The sequence below is a fragment of the Lutra lutra genome, chromosome 2, assembly GCF_902655055.1.
Source record: "Lutra lutra chromosome 2, mLutLut1.2, whole genome shotgun sequence".
In the NCBI taxonomy this organism is placed as follows: Eukaryota; Metazoa; Chordata; class Mammalia; order Carnivora; family Mustelidae; genus Lutra; species Lutra lutra.
The window spans coordinates 106279709-106295669 of record NC_062279.1 but is presented as its reverse complement, the minus strand read 5'-3'; the positions used below and the strand labels follow the sequence as shown (position 1 = coordinate 106295669).

Here is a 15961-nt window from a genome sequence, read left to right as displayed (position 1 = left end):
CCAGACTAATAGGACAGATAAAATTACCACATGCCCCAGATAGGAGTCACACATGCCTCTTAAGCAAAGAGCACAGCATGACATACGCACATTTTCACATGTCACAAATGCCAGGTACATGCATGAAAGGGAAAGGTCCTGCCTGACCCTGTCCTCCTACCTCCCAACCATAATCTGCAGCTAGGAAAAGTAGTAGCTCTAAAAATTTCTCTACACCCAACCTTAAATTTCACACTGTATTTCTCATTGTCAAAAAATTTAGGGGCACCTGGGTGGCTCAGTGGGTTAAGCCGCTGCCTTCGGCCCGGGTCATGATCTCAGGGCCCTGGGATCGAGCCCCGCATCGGGCTCTCTGCTCGGCAGGGAGCCTGCTTCCTCCTCTCTCTCTGCCTGCCTCTCTGCCTGCTTGTGATCTCTCTCTGTCAAATAAATAAATAAAATCTTTTTTTTTTTTAAAGATTTTATTTATTTATTTGACAGAGAGAGATCACAAGTAGATGGAGAGGAAGGCAGAGAGAGAGAGAGAGAGAGGGAAGCAGGCTTCTTGCTGAGCAGAGAGGCCAATGTGGGACTCGATCCCAGGACCCTGAGATCACGACCTGAGCCGAAGGCAGCAGCTTAACCCACTGAGCCACCCAGGTGCCCCATAAATAAATAAAATCTTAAAAAAAAAAAAAAATTTATATTAGCCCAGGAAACTCTATTCATAGACAACTATCCAATGCCAGATATTTAAGACTCCAAGATCCAGGACAAGAGATCCCATGAATAGCATTTTAAGTATTTTGGATAATCCCAACTTTCAGACCACTACTTTTTAAGTATTAGAGCTATAGAATTCATCAGAATCTAACAGAAGATTAGAGAACCGAACATATCTACAAATAATTTCTTTATAGTTTTCCCCCAATTCCCCAAATAGTTTCCCCAAAAAGTAATTCTGCATTAGTTGGGAATGTTTATATATGGGAATGTCTTAATTCTTGGCCATAGTAACCAAGATATGATGAACCTTTTAATTCACTGATGATTTTAAAACTCAATCCAGAAATAAATAAATAAAAATAAAAATCCAATGGACAAAGGACTTTGAACCACCATTATCTATGTGAAACACCATGAAGTATTTATGCAATCATATGAATATGGGACAATTTATCCAATAGAAACTATTACCATAGTAAATGTGTAGGATATAAAATCAGCTATAAATACCCATGCATGTTAAAAAATATATATATATAGCTAAGTGTGAGCTGCAATTTGTGTTTCTTCTATTTGCTATTTGTTTTTTTTTGTTGTTGTTGTTTTGTTTTGTTTTTTTTAAGATTTTATTTATTTATTTGACAGACAGAGATCACAAGTAGGCAGAGAGGCAGGCAGAGAGAGGAAGGGAAGCAGGCTCCCTGCTGAGCAGAGATCCCGATGCGGGGCTCAATCCCAGGACCCTGGGATCATGACCTGAGCTGAAGGCAGCGGCTTAACCCACTGAGCCACCCAGGCGCCCCTATTTGCTATTTATTGGCATGCAAACATTTGGCAGGTAATTATTAAGCACCTACAAATCTTAACATTGAAATAAAATAGTACCAAAGGCTTTAGAAAAATATTTTGGGTGGCAGGAAACTTATATTTGGATAGTCTATCTGTGGAACTAGTTTCTGTAAATGTCGCAACACATACCTTTGACCATTTAGGGATCTCTCCTAGGAACTGAGTTTGAGAACCCTAATGTATGAAAATAAGGCAAATATTTTTGAAAAACAACATTATTTTTGACAAGGTAAGCATAAATCCAGAAATTTCCAATTGTTTCTTCCTTTGTGTATACCAGTGTAAATTTAATCCATGATGACGTATTTCCTAAAATCTCACCATAAATCAGTACTATCTATAAAAGGCAACCCTAACCTTGTGATAGGATGATGTTACAATAGGAAAACGTGTCAGCTCTGGAGAATTTATATCATTAATCTACAGAATGGTTAAAAAGATACTGACCAAATGAAGTGTTCCATTTTAAAATTTAATTGACTCTAGGTTATCCACGTGCCAATAACTGATGGCAAATCCTCAGTCTCAAACTGCCTCTCCCCGTACATCTAGTACATAAGTAAGGATGTCTCTCCAGCCTTTAGTCAGTGTATGGTGGAAAATGAGGGTCTCTAATAAATTATAAGTTTTTAAATTTATAATGAATATATAAATAAAAAAGAGGGTTTTTTCGTCAAAGTCTACTATATTCTAAAGCAAAGAAATTGCTTTGCCTATTCATATCTTTTTCCTTCCATAATGACAATAACAAGTTCACTTCATATTATTTATTATTAGACTAAGTTAGAAGTAAAATTATTGAGAGAATCTATGAAAGAATATGGAATGAACACATAGATATCTGGCACTATTTTACCACACATAATAACATTTTATCTGATTAAGGCTTTAATGTACTCTTTTATACTGGCTTCATTAGTAATTTTATTAGAAATTCTATTATGACCACAATTATCTCTTTAATTATGCACTATTAATTAAATGATGAAATGAGAAAGCTGAAAACTTTTACAGCTTTAAAACATAAAATTTATTTAATTTGATATTATTTAACTGAACTCTATACTTTGTAACACATCAATTTTTAGTAAGTGGGTGTACATTCTGCAACTAATTTGCCCTGGTAGATTCCCAAGGATGCACTGTGAATCACAATAGGTTATGCCACTAATGTTTTCCTATGGTTGTAATGACTGACATCATTTCGAAACTTTTTCAAGCCAAATTATTTTGGCTGCATTCTATTATCTTTGATAACGGATTATGTATTTGTTCCCATGACAGAAGAGAAGGTTTGGGCTCTAAAATGTCAGCTCCTTAGTTCCCTTCCAGGTTGACTGACACAGGGTAACAGTTCTCAGACTGGTTCGATTCCTGGTTGGTACAGATCCCTGTGAAGAGGCATTTAAAGCCTCTGCTTTCTTTGTCTGCTTCTCCCAAGGAAATGGGATACTTCCTGGATTACTGCCCTCTCAAGACACACACTGAGCTATCTTTCTTTAAGAGACAGGCTCTCTGAGGACATGTGTCTATCAGTGTTTCAGGTTCCATTGACCCTGGGGATTCATGACTGCAGGAGAATCAGTGCTTCCTCACACCCCAGCGAAAAGGAGCTAAATTTGAGGCAGGTTAGGAACATGAAGAATACCTACCATGGATTCTGCTTTGAGTCTATTCAGGCCTAAGAGGCTTATTTAAAGCAGCCCTTCATGAGATCCAGGGAAACTGGAATAACAACTAAGGGTCATTTGGGCTCCTCTGCATATCTGTAACAATCCAGAGCTTTGGGGGAAATGAGCACTGGTCAAGGAGTTTGTTGTTTCTGAGTTCACTGGCCCTATTTCATGGAACAGCTCAAGTAGGATAAATGATGCCTAGAGGCAATGTTTATGCCTCATCTCTTATTCCAAGCCACAATTTGCTTAGAGATGAATAAGACCATAGCAAAATGGTGATGAACTTTTTTTTTTTTTAAAGATTTTATTTATTTATTTGACAGAGAGAAATCACAAGTAGGCAGAGAGGCAGGCAGAGAGTGAGGAGGAAGCAGGTTCCCTGCTGAGCAGAAAGCCCGATGTGGGGCTTGAACCCAGGACCTGGGATCATGACCTGAGCCGAAGGCAGCGGCTTAACCTACTGAGCCACCCAGGCGCCCCGGTGATGAACTTTTATACTGATATCCAATGAATACAAAGTAATTCATACAAGATCAATATAAAAAAATTCTCCCACTGATTTATTGACAGAACCTCCTTATACTGGATCACAGGAGACATCTATCTACACTCCAATCACAACGACTCTGGATACACACTGTACAAAGCGTTGACCGATGTTTAAAATACATGAAAGGAAGGAAAGAAATATAAAGAGAAGGGGAAAGAGAGAGAGGTATGGGCTAGACTTTAATAATACAGCAAACTTCAGGATGTTGTTAGGGATCCTAACTTAAAACTGCCTTTTCTAACCTGGAATTGTCCATTAAGCCCTAAAGAGTTCATGAATCACAGCTATTCTGAGATGGATTGAGCAGAGATATCAGAAAGCTAAGTGTGTAGATAATGCTTCTTAAACTTCCCATGAACTGCACTGTTAGAGTAGGGGGGCCTCATCTTAGATCAGAGCATCTTCTAAGGAAACAGCTTTGTACAACCACCATTGGCTTCATGACAAATGTTGCTGTGGCCCCTTCCTCTCCACCATTCACTCCTACTCCATTAAGGACCACATGAAACTCTTCTTTCAGAACTACATGTGGGAAAAGCCATAATTTCCCCCAAATAACTGGTCTGATTTTCCCCTAACAAACATCATGAATTATATGAGCAGTAACACTTTTCTTTTTCTGTTGGCTACCAGAAGCTAACAGCCACATTATAAGACATAGTTAGGATCCTATGCCTGACATATCTACATGTCAATAACTCTCCTCCTGCCAGCTTACCTTTTATTCTCTCCTTTTTTTCCCTCCCCCAGCCCTCGTTAATTCTGTTTTCCTATTTTATTGCATGCATTCCTGACAGCCACTTCATATCCTCCCCCAAACAAAGTAAAATATAAACAAAAAGAAACAAAGGAACAAATTCTATTTCTCTTTTAAACTATCTTCTCAGGGAATCAAAAATAAAATGTGGCTGATCAGAAGGTTTCCACTGCGTAATATTATCCATGATTTAATCTCCTTTAAGTGACATATTTTATAGAAGATGGTTTATAAAAATGAGTTCTTTAATTACTGTACTTCCATAAAAATAGAATGTCCCTATAACTCTCCCACATCCAAATGTATATAACAGTGATGATGAATATGCAAAGATATTGACTACAGCACATTTCATAAAACCAAAATACTGAAAATCACCTAAATATGCACAAATAAGAATTTTAAAATTAATTAGGTATTTACATCTGGTGAGGTATTATACAGCCATTTAAAAGAATGAGTCAGGGGCACCTGGGTGGCTCAGTGGGTTAAGCCTTGGCCTTTGGCTCAGGCCCTGGTCTCAGGGTATTGGGATCGAGTTCCGCATCGGGCTCTCTGCTCAGCAAGGAGCCTGCTTCCCCCTCTCTCTCTCTCTCTGCCTGCCATTCTGCCTGCTTGTGATCTCTCTGTCAAATAAATAAATAAAATCTAAAAAAAAAAATAATAAAAGAATGAGTCAGGTTTACATGAACTGATAAGGACTGATCCCTAAAATATGATACATGAAAAAAGAAAACACAGAATAGTTCTTACTTTATGCTATCAATTTATAAACAAGAATAAGTTGCAAATTCTTACAAATCTCCGCAAAAAGCAGGAAGAAAAAGTTCCTGGGACTGGAATTAGGTGTCAGGGAAACAGGGAAGGTAGAAAGAGTTACCTTCGCTACCTTCTCTTTCTCTTTGAGTCTTTTAATTTTTCACTTAGGCGTGCATTTATTTTGTTAAGCAAAATGATTTTAAAACATAATTAAAATAAAGATTAGAATCACTAATGGAAAAGTTATGCCTTGATGGTCTTAAAGTCATTTTATTAAAGTATTTTGACACAACAATATTTTAATGTTTCCTGAAAATCTTTTTATCATAACAGGTCTCCCAAAAAACTTTATTCAGATACCAAAATTCTACATAATCCTCCCTAATAATAAAAAAGAAAATCCTCTATACAAAGTGATAAAAATTATGACTGACCTATAAATAAAAGGTCAATGAATTAAGCAATTCTTTAAAGAATGTGTAAATCCTTCTTACAAGTAAAAAGGACCTCACATCCATAAAAAAATACACAGCCAATTGTCAGGATGCCAGGTAGAAATCCTGGCAAATGGACAAACCACATTCCATCTTCCCAGTATGAGCCAGTTGCCTCTGTTCCAAGAGGAAACAGAAGAAAAAGGGGGACAAAGGTCCTTCACTGACCTACCAGAGGGGCTTTTGGGAGAAACAGGAGGGATCAGAGTATCCTAAAATTAAGCAACAGATCAGATTCTGGATATGGAATTGCCAGAGCTTTAAGTCAGCACTCTAATCTAGTCTTTTCCATAACTATTTACTACCAAGTAAGAAACCACTTGGCCAGTTGGTCAAAACCACAAACGTATATGCCATTTGATTGCACATAGAAAGTTACCTTGTAGAAATACTAGCACACATCCAAAACAATATTTCTCCATTGTATATTTCAAGGTTACTTATTTTAGAATTGTTTATATTAGTAAAAGATTAGGATCAACACAAATGTCCATCAATAAGAAACTGATTAATAAATTATGATATAGCCATGCAGTGGAATACTATATATCCATTAAAAAAGCAGGCTCCTCATGTACTGATGATAAATAAAGCTTTCCAAGACACACTGTTAAGGAAAAGGAGCAATTGCAGAACAATGTATACAGTCTACTTTCATTTTTGCAAAAGAGATGGGGTAGAGAAGAGAGAGAAATTTACCCATAAATATGTAAAACCTTTCTGAAAGGTACAAAAAAAGCTGATAATGTTCATTGCTCTGAAGAGGGATACTTGAGGAAATAAATGCATTTTTTCTTACAAAGTAAGTATTTTTAAAAGATTGATGGGAAAAATTTTTAAATCTGCATCAAGTTGGTGGGAAAGGGCTGAAACTATGTGTGTGGTGGTGAGGAAGGAGGGGGAGCACCAAGGATGAAGCCATAAGAACCCTCCTCTCCTTCCCTTTCATCTCCCACATGATGAGTATCTTCCATTACTCACTAAGAGATGCCTCATGCAATCATTCAGCATCACTGGACGATTGCTTTAAAAGCATGCAGTTGAGTAAAATGGACTCAAAATGCATATAACCTGAACTCTACAGATAAAAAGCACTCTTCAAAAATGCTGTCTATTATGCTCGCTATAACAGAGTCTAAAGGAGGAAAAACACACCCATGTGTTTTGAAGCTTATGGGAAAGTTTTCAAGTAGAAATACAATGTTGCTTCTGGGGCCAGAAGTGCCTGCTTGGTAGCAATGAGTACTCGTGTATTCCTTCACTTTCTATGGCAGACATCTCTGAGGCCGGGATCTGAAGTCAGATCTAGCAGCAGACCTTGCAGCAACTCCAGTTGTTTCCCTTTCCATGACCTAACCTCCCAGTTTAGGAAGTACCAACGTTTCTAATCCATAAGGGCTAAGACCCTCCCAGATTAACATTAAGAGAGGATGGTAGAAAAGGAGTATATCTTAAGAGCATTACATAAAGATCAATTCCAATAGGAGAAAAGATGAAGGAACAAAGTAATTTCTGTGAAATTTAACTTTCAACACTAGGCATACTCAAAACTACCTGTTTGAAAAGGTCAAACTTCTTTGACACCGATTTTAGTTTGGAATCTACATTCCAAGACCACTTGAAGTTACTGAAAGTACATGGTGTTCTTAAATAAGCTTTTCACAGAAAGAGGTAGTTGAATAATCTTAATCAAAAACTTCACTTCCTCAGGATTTGGAGCAGGTTTAGTGCTAAAAGTAGTTATAGGAGTGCCCACTGCCTTGCTTTTATTCCTACCTGGGGAAAAAAAAAAAAGAAAAAAAGAAAAAAAAAAAACCAGAATCTGCATTACCACCCCTCAAAATAGAGAAGGAAGCTAAAATGACACTAAGGCAGTGAAGTGTGCTCAGCCCCATTAAGGTGGCCCCAGGACCTGCTGGCCTTCTGCAACAGGGCTCTGGGCAGTATAGCCTACCTGAGACCCCCAGTTATTCCTGGACTAGGTATGACTGTATGGGTCTAAGGAAGGTTAATTATAAAATGCAAAACCACATTCAATGGAGGTCATCATAGTTGCTGCCTCAAAATGGAAAGGTATTTACTAGGAATAATCTCTCTGTGAGGGAAACCCTATGTATGGTCTTCAAAGCCAATTCCAGTATTTCTCATTTACTCTAAATTATTTTAAAGAAAGTGTTCAAAATTTAAATAATTAAAGAAAGGTATAATTTATACAATTTTATGACCAGCGACAGGAAACCAGTATAGGGAGCAAAAATTAATAAATCACATTCCATTTTCACGATTTTTTGAACCCAGATACAAGTAATGAATAAAACATGAAATTTAAATGTTTCATTTACAAAATCAAAATCTCTGCTTAAACTAATAATCTTTTCATCTGAAATACAGAAATTTAATAATTTGCTGTCTTTCAAAGGTCCTCATTCCTGAGCCAGTATTATATATTATCCGGCAAAATTATTTAACAACTTCAAAATAGTTTCAGAATAAATTATTGCTTCTCAGTCCCCTGTCGCACTAACCTATACACTTATTTAACATTGATAAGAATTCAAAAATTTCACTTTCCCTGACAGTTGTACAGTTGTAGCCTTTACTAACCTCAGGGATGGGATAAGAAGAAATGAAGTTTAGAACTAATAAAGCAAAGACAAACTCCAGATACAGGTTTTACATCTTTCCAAATTTTTCAGAAAAATATACCAGAACATCTGCATTTTGCCTGGTTTTAAGGAAAAATGATACAAAATCACCCTAATTCACATATATCCTTCAGAAACCACAAATTGCTCAGTGATAGCCAAAGAACTCAGAAAATAGCTTTGTTAAAACCTGGAACTTGTTGTATTTTGAATTTTTCTTCATACCTCTAAAAAGTGCCTTCCACAGAAACACTACTGTCATAGCCACATACACAGCCAAATCGGTAAGTCAAGTAAATAGAAAAACAACCATATAGAAATACAATATTTAGATCCTCTATACTCCTTCTATATTAGGGAAGCTCTTTAAATAGCTAACCAGGTATAAACATTAATGACACTCAATGTGTCCCAAACTACCTAATGCTTTAAGAGTTCCACAGCATACACAGTTGTTTTTTAAAATAAAATACACAAACCTTGAGAAATCATCTTTTACAGAGATCTCCACTTGGTAGGAGAAATTGTTAAAATCATTAAAGTGAAATGTACCATTAATATGATGGGAAAGTGAAGGAATAGAATAATTACAGAACAAGAAACGAGTATTTTGAGACAATCTGAGTAATTAGGATGCAGTGTGTTGTAAATCTGTAACTATCAATGTTTGTGCTTAAGAAAATCTCACTTTACCACAAAAAGCCACATCAATAGTTGATAAAGATAAAAGCTCAAGACAACTGGAAAATCAAGTTCTGAATTCTCATTGCATAGGGACCTATTTATGGGTCAGAATGGAGGTGGGTGGGGGGATGGGTGAAATAGGGAATGGGGATTAAGGAGGACACTTGTGAAAAGTACCAGGTGATGTATGTAAGTGCTGAATCATTATACTGTACACCTGAAACTAACATTACACTGTTAACTAACCAGAATCTAAATAAAAACTTAAAAAAAAAAAAAGAATATAAAACAAAGAATCAAAGGATAGAAAGAAGGTAAGGGTATGACCTCTAAAAGAACTATGAAAACACAACCTGACTGTTTCTGGACTAGGTCCTGCTCTCTGCAACTGGGGAGGAACGTTGGGATAGAATGTCAGGTGGCACGGGCAGGAAGCAGAAGATAGCTCCTATGCATGTCTGGGTAGCATCCTTCCTTCCTCATTGTCTGAGGGAAGGATGAGAAGTCCAGCTGAATGCGGCTTGTGGCTGGACACGGTGACCAGGAGTGGGGGCTGAGCAATACGAGCTGTATGCAAAGTCAACTGACCCCAAACAAGGCCATGGAAAGGGGAGTAGCAAGCATGTTCTATGTCAATACATCTGCTTGTCTCATAGCAAGAGAGTCAAAACATCTTATATATGCTCGACCAAATGGATTAAATACCAAAGGGTCATGGCACTAGGACATGAGATATAATAAAAATATATATATAATGAGGGTATGGCCTCCCCCACTTGCACATCTTCTAAGGGATAAAGTGGGAGCTTCTGTGTCTAGGTGGAGATAGCTTACTTTTGCTTTGCTGAGCTAGTCTGAAGGAAAATTCCTAAGTGAATCGTTGGTAAAAACAAGAACCAAACCTTTGCTGAGGAAAGGAGAATGCTCCTCATGGGTAAGAATTCTGAAATGATCTGAGGGTCAGAAAGACAAAAACAATTTTCACATTAAATTTCCCAGAAGCTCTTTGGAATCTTTGTAGGTAGTCCATTACCAGGTATAAGAGTTAATGAACAGCAAGGCATTTTTTCCTTGAATAAATGGAGGGACATAAGTTTCAACTGCATAAAAGCTTCCTTTAAAAACTAATCAGGAGCTTTCTGTTTGTCCCCAGCAAGCCTCTGTTTGGTATTCTTCCTACTTTGAGCTGACCTCTGGCCCCTACATTCCTCTACCTGTTTATAGCAAAACAAAGACAGGGGAGCTTTAAGCTGACAGGAGACATTTAGACGATCTGAGATTCTGGAAAAAACAAAAACAAAAAAACACAAGTAAACATCCACCTTTGAACTTGTTTTTACAACTCTGCCATTTATAATATTAATGGTAATGATCCACCTGGCTTTTTTAAATTTAAAAGCATTTTATTTTATTGTACACGGAGATCCTTGGAATCATTGTTTTTATTTTGGCAGTAAAATGCAAAAATACATTTATCATGCCTAGAAAACAAAGAACCTGATAGCATGGGTATGTCCCCTTCCAGAGCACTCTTTCAAAAGCAGTATTTCTTCATATTTCTTTACTTTCATCAAACATATACATAGCATTTACTCTGTGCCAGGAACAGCATTAAGTGCTTTATGAATAACTCATTTACACCTCATTTACGGTCCTGTGAGATATTATACTATTTTATATCCATTTCAGAGATGAGGAAAATAAAGCACAGAGAAGTTGAATGACTTGCTCAAGGTCACACAGCTAATAAGGGGGTGGAACTAAAATTTAAACCCAGGCAGTCTAGCTCACGTCCACATTCCCTTCCATTACGTTGCCTCTCAAACTTTTCACCAAATCTAAGTTGAGATAAACTGTGATTTGTGCAAGATCATTAGACATTTTAAAACATCACCATTCAATAACTAACTTGTCATTGTTATAGCTTCCTCAGATTCTCAAGGAATACAAAGAAAGAAAAGATGAATACTATCAATTATTACACTTCACCACTTTGCATTCTGTTAGAAGCAAATCAAAGGTATAGAAAATAATAAAACAGTGTCTTATCTCTGCTGGGAAAGCTAGTTTGCTAGGAACTTACTTGGATATTTCAATTCAGTAAGCCACTGTAACTTGGAAAGGTCTTTACGCTCAATCAAATTCAGAATCACCCAGCTGCTGTATACCAGAGAAAATTTAATTACATGTAAAAAGACAGAACAGTTCAGAGAGGTTCTTTCTGGGGAATTCCACAGTTGATGAACCTCTCAGAGACAGAGGAATTTTCTCCTTGGCATTCTTAGAGTGCATCTGGCAGAGTGCGTACGTACTCCTACACCCCTGGACCCCGGCCCCTGCTGAATGCTCTGGCACTCTGCCTCCGGAGAAGGTGTGCTCCACTGTGCTCAGGGCCTTCTGCCAAAACAGCTTTGTCCTAGGTAGGCCTGGGGTACTGTGCACACCCCAAAGCACTCCAACCTTCATTTTGGGAGTGCCCTGCCAATTAAGGCAGCAAAAGAGGAAATTATCTCCATTCCTGCAAAGAAACTACTCATTTGTTTAAATTTGGGAACAGCGTGTGCGTGTTGGGCCAAGAGAAGGTCCTCTCTTCACCCTTTGATTATCAAAGCCTGATTGCTCTTCAAATACCCCTCCCTACCCTGGTGGTCTCCAGCTGGGCGAATACTTCGGACACCCTGGTATAATGGGCAGAAGACAACTCCGCCAGGTACCGTTCTTCTTTTGGACCATCTTCCCTTAAAAACAATTAACCAGTAGGGCACAGCAGCTTTGCCTAATTCTTTTGTTTACTGGAAACTAGAGTTACCATCATCTCCCCTTATAAAAAGGGTCCATTGCCCAATCGTGCAAAAGTCTGGCCCAGTGGCTTGCAGGTTAACAGACAAACGTTAATCCACTTTCCCATTCCGTATCCAACCAGGGATGTCAACCCATGACCATTACTCTCCCTCCTCCTCAAGGTTAAGGGCAGATACGCACAATTCTCAAAGATGAAAACAGCTGTGGGTATTCTTAGCTTTCCTAAACTTAAATCTACCCAGTTGCTCCCACCTTTAACATACCCCTAAGGCAAGCTCTGCCCTGTCCAGCTCCAGCCTCCTTCAACCCACCTTTCTATTACTCTAAGCTCCTTTCTCATGAACAATAAAACACTAGGATATAAGGAATCCAACTTCGTTCCCATCATCTCACCAAACACACCAACCTAGCACAATGCCCCAGAAATTCACTTGATAATTGCAGATTTTCTCATAGGGGAAGTGGAATACAATTTTGAGACCCAGATAAAGTTGCAAAGAACAAATTTCTCAAACTTCCATGTTGTGGCTCTGATTTCTACCATTAAAATATCCACGGAAAAGGTAAATATCAGTGTTCTGATTTGGCTCTTATTACATGATTACTTCTAGAACTTAAAAATAATGCTTTTTCACAGGTGTTACTTATTATGGTGGGTGGTCCATCTAGAACACAGTCAATACAATCTCACTTCAAAAAAAAAAATAAAAAGGTTTACAAATAGGCCACTTTCCACAACAGGTATGGTAAGGATTTTATTAGTGCTATAAGGTTCAGAGTCTGTTTAGTGTAAATACAGTCTAGACTAATTATCTCACCCCCATCTCAGAGTCTGGAGCACAGAAAAGGTCTGATGAGAAAAGAGGAGCTGGAAGTACTGGGGACAAATGCTACAATAAGCATCATAGGTGGTTCTCTAAATAACAAAGCAGGCACCTTAGGACTATTGCCTCAGGTTGAGAAGGGGCAAGGAATGTTGGAACCACACCACCAAATCTTGCTCAGTAATGAGCCCAATGATGTGCAGAGTGAAGCCATGTATGATGGTGGAAAGCCGCACCTCTCAGGTGGAAAGTCCCTGGGGGATGATACTCACGCTGACACTGTCCCCAGGACCGGCGGGCCCAGCCCCAGCAGCAGTCAATTCTCCCACCATAACGACACAGGCCAATCGAAGACACTATTTGCCTGGGCCACCTACCAAACAAAAAGATTCAAAATAAATAAAGACACTTTTGAAATTAAAAAGTTTCCTGTTATTATTTTTTTTAATTTAAGTCACACCCAACAATTTTTGATGAACTCCTTCATGCCTGCAGAAATTTAAGGATAAAACATATTCAGGAAAATAGTTCTGCTGTGATCTAATTCCAAATTTCAGAAAGTTAAACACACACACTCTACACACTACACACAGGAGTAGGGGGAAAGGGAGGGGAAGACCCTTTCTTAAATGGAAAAAGCACCAGCTAAAACCAAGAATTCTCAAGGCTGACACTCACAGGGTGGTTTCTGAAGCTTGAAATAAAACAGATTCCTCAAAGACCCACACCTGTTACTTGGGGGAAAACCAGTTCTGACTGATTTATCATAAACTGAAAAGTATTAAATAATAGGACATGTCAAAGCCAAAAGAAAAAAAATTCTGCCTTTTATTTCTGCCTTAGAAAAGGGCAGAAAGATGGGAGCGTCCTCAAAATCAAATGAATCAGACCTCTTTGCAAGACTCTTTGGCAGAAAATGTTCCCAGAAAAAATAAAACAGTATAAATAAGACCAAGAAGAGTTTAAAGGGTAGCTAACATCTCAAGTGTCCTTGGGGTTTGAAACTTTTCTGCATCAACAATTCATGTTATCTTCCTCACTCATGTAAATAAGGGCTAAAAGTATTCAAATTTATCCACCAGATTCCACTTTCACACCTTATTTGGTGAATCTTTTCTTTGTTTATATTCACACCTGATTCCTGCCCCCAGAGGGTCAATGTTTTAATTGGCTGTTTTAAAATTAAAGCTACCTTAACATCTTGTGCATAACCATGTGACATATTTCCTATTGCAAATGTGTGTGCCGGAAATGCACAACATATCCGAATGTGAGCAAAGAATTGCTTTAATGAAATAAACCAGCCTCTGGCCGCTCCCCACATTTTCTCAAAACACTCGTAATCTTTCCAATTCCCGGTTCTTTTCTCTCCTCCTATGCCCTCAAGCCCAAAGTACAAAATAACCCCGAACTCTCGATTTCCTCCGACCAGGTGGTAAACAAGCGATTGCGCTTTTCCTCCTCAACGCTCCGCTGGCTCCCCCGGTTCCCGTTCCCCTCCAGGTACAAGAAAGCTAATCAGTCGCGGAACTGATTCGTTCCAAGATTACAAGTGAAACAGGTGCGGCTGTCTTTAGGGAGGCGCAGAGGGATACGTGGCGGGGTCAGAGCGGGGGTGGGGGTTCTCTGAAAGAGGAAGGCTGGATGGCGGCGAGACCCCGGTAAAAATCTCCGCCGGCCGCTCCAGCCTGGTTCCTGCGCGAGCAGCAGCGATCGGCGCTCGGGGCGGGTCTGGTCTCTAATTGCACGGAGATGGGGTAAGCGAGCACGCCCTCCTGACCCACACACACACACACAAACACACACACACTCGCCCGAGCGGATCCCGCGGCGGGACAGAGAGCGCCGCGCGCCGCCGCCAGAGGAGCGGCTGAGTGACAGCGGCGACGGAGCCCGGGTTGTTGGAACCTGTCAGAGCACGCTGCAGCCAGGCTCGCCCCAGGTCCCGGAGCTGTGTGTGCGTGCGCAGCCGTACACAAACACACTCGGAGCGCTCCTCACCCCGCCCCAGTCCTTATTTTAAGTCCTCCTCCCTCAAGAAAACCAAGTGTGGAGGCAAACGGGTCCTCCCGGGAAGCCCCATCGCCCCTACGCCCCCGCCCTTTGTGTGAGCGGCCCCGACAGCGTCCAGCCCGGCTTTGGCCCCGCCACCTGAAGTTGCGCCGCTCAAAGAGCCGTCTAACTCACACGCGAGGGCTTCCTGGCCGGCGGTGTCCGGGGCATCACCTGGGTTTACGAGGCTAGCCCGCGCCCTCCCAGCCGAGGTGCGGGGCTCCAGGAGCCTTCCTACTCCTCCGCTGGCCCCAGTCCCCGAGCCGGAGCTGGGCTCCCGGACTCTCAGGGGGCGCCCTCCCCAGCCTCGGCCGGCCACAGGTTGCGAGAGCGGTTCGACGGCTCTCCTCCCGCCGACGCCGAACTTCTGGCCGCGCAACCCGGCGGAGCGAGGGGACCCCAGCACCGCGAGCGCGAAATTAGCGCTAGAAGAGGGCGCCCCGTGGCCCAACTCACCTCACGTCGAACTCGGCGGCCGCCTGCAGGTAGAACGAGGAGCCGAGCACCAGCGCCAGGAGGAAATCCATGTCGGGCGGCGAATCGCGGGCGGCAGCGCCACTGCGCGCGGGGAACAGGTTGGGGGTGCTGGGCGTGGAGGAGAGAGGCGCTCGTCTCCTTGGCTCCGGGAGGAGTGCGGGCGCCGCCGCGACTGCAGCTGCTGTCGGAAGAGAGCGGCGCGGCGCGCAGCCGGCGCAGGTCTGCGGCGCGACGCCGGGAGCCCCCTGTGGCTCCCTCCCCTCGAGGGGAGGTGCTGCAGGGGGAGCTGCACCGCCCGCGGGGAGGGGCGCAGGGGGCGGGGGGCGCGCGTGCGCCTGCTTTGCCGCCCTCGCAGCGCAGGGCCGCGGGTGAGGCCGCTTGGCCCCTCGGCGGGAAGCTCGGGAGCCGGATCGACGAGGGACGCGGCGTCTCTTGAGGGCCAGCCAAGTGGGGCGAGCGCCAGGCTGCGAGGAAAGTTGCAAGCCCGGCCTGGGCGAGGGAACGCAGGGCGCTCAGCAGGAAAGGGTGAGCCGAGGAGGGAAGGGGCCCGGGGAGTAGGTGCGCGCTCCGCGGGTTCCTCCCGAACAGGTGGTGACCGCAAGGGCGAGCCGTGGCTTCCACCGGAGGGCGGAGAAGCCGGAGACGGGAGACGTTTCTGGGGCAGGAGCTGAGCAGTGTCTACACGGA

The 15961-nt window shown here is 41.6% G+C and overlaps 1 protein-coding gene across 4 annotated transcripts in view; it reads right to left on the bottom strand.

Annotated features, from left to right (window-relative positions):
* Positions 1-15470, bottom strand: part of NPNT (nephronectin) — a 76055-nt gene extending 60585 nt beyond the window's left edge. For all 4 annotated transcript variants that reach the window (XM_047718142.1, XM_047718144.1, XM_047718143.1 and 1 more), the window contains exons 1-2: positions 15254-15470; positions 13018-13118 (exon numbers count right to left, since the gene is read on the bottom strand). In XM_047718142.1, coding sequence (XP_047574098.1) covers positions 13018-13118; positions 15254-15324 — 172 coding nt within the window. In that variant the 5' untranslated portion in view covers positions 15325-15470. The remainder of the gene's footprint in view (positions 1-13017; positions 13119-15253) is intronic.
* Between the last annotated feature and the right edge of the window lie 491 nt (positions 15471-15961).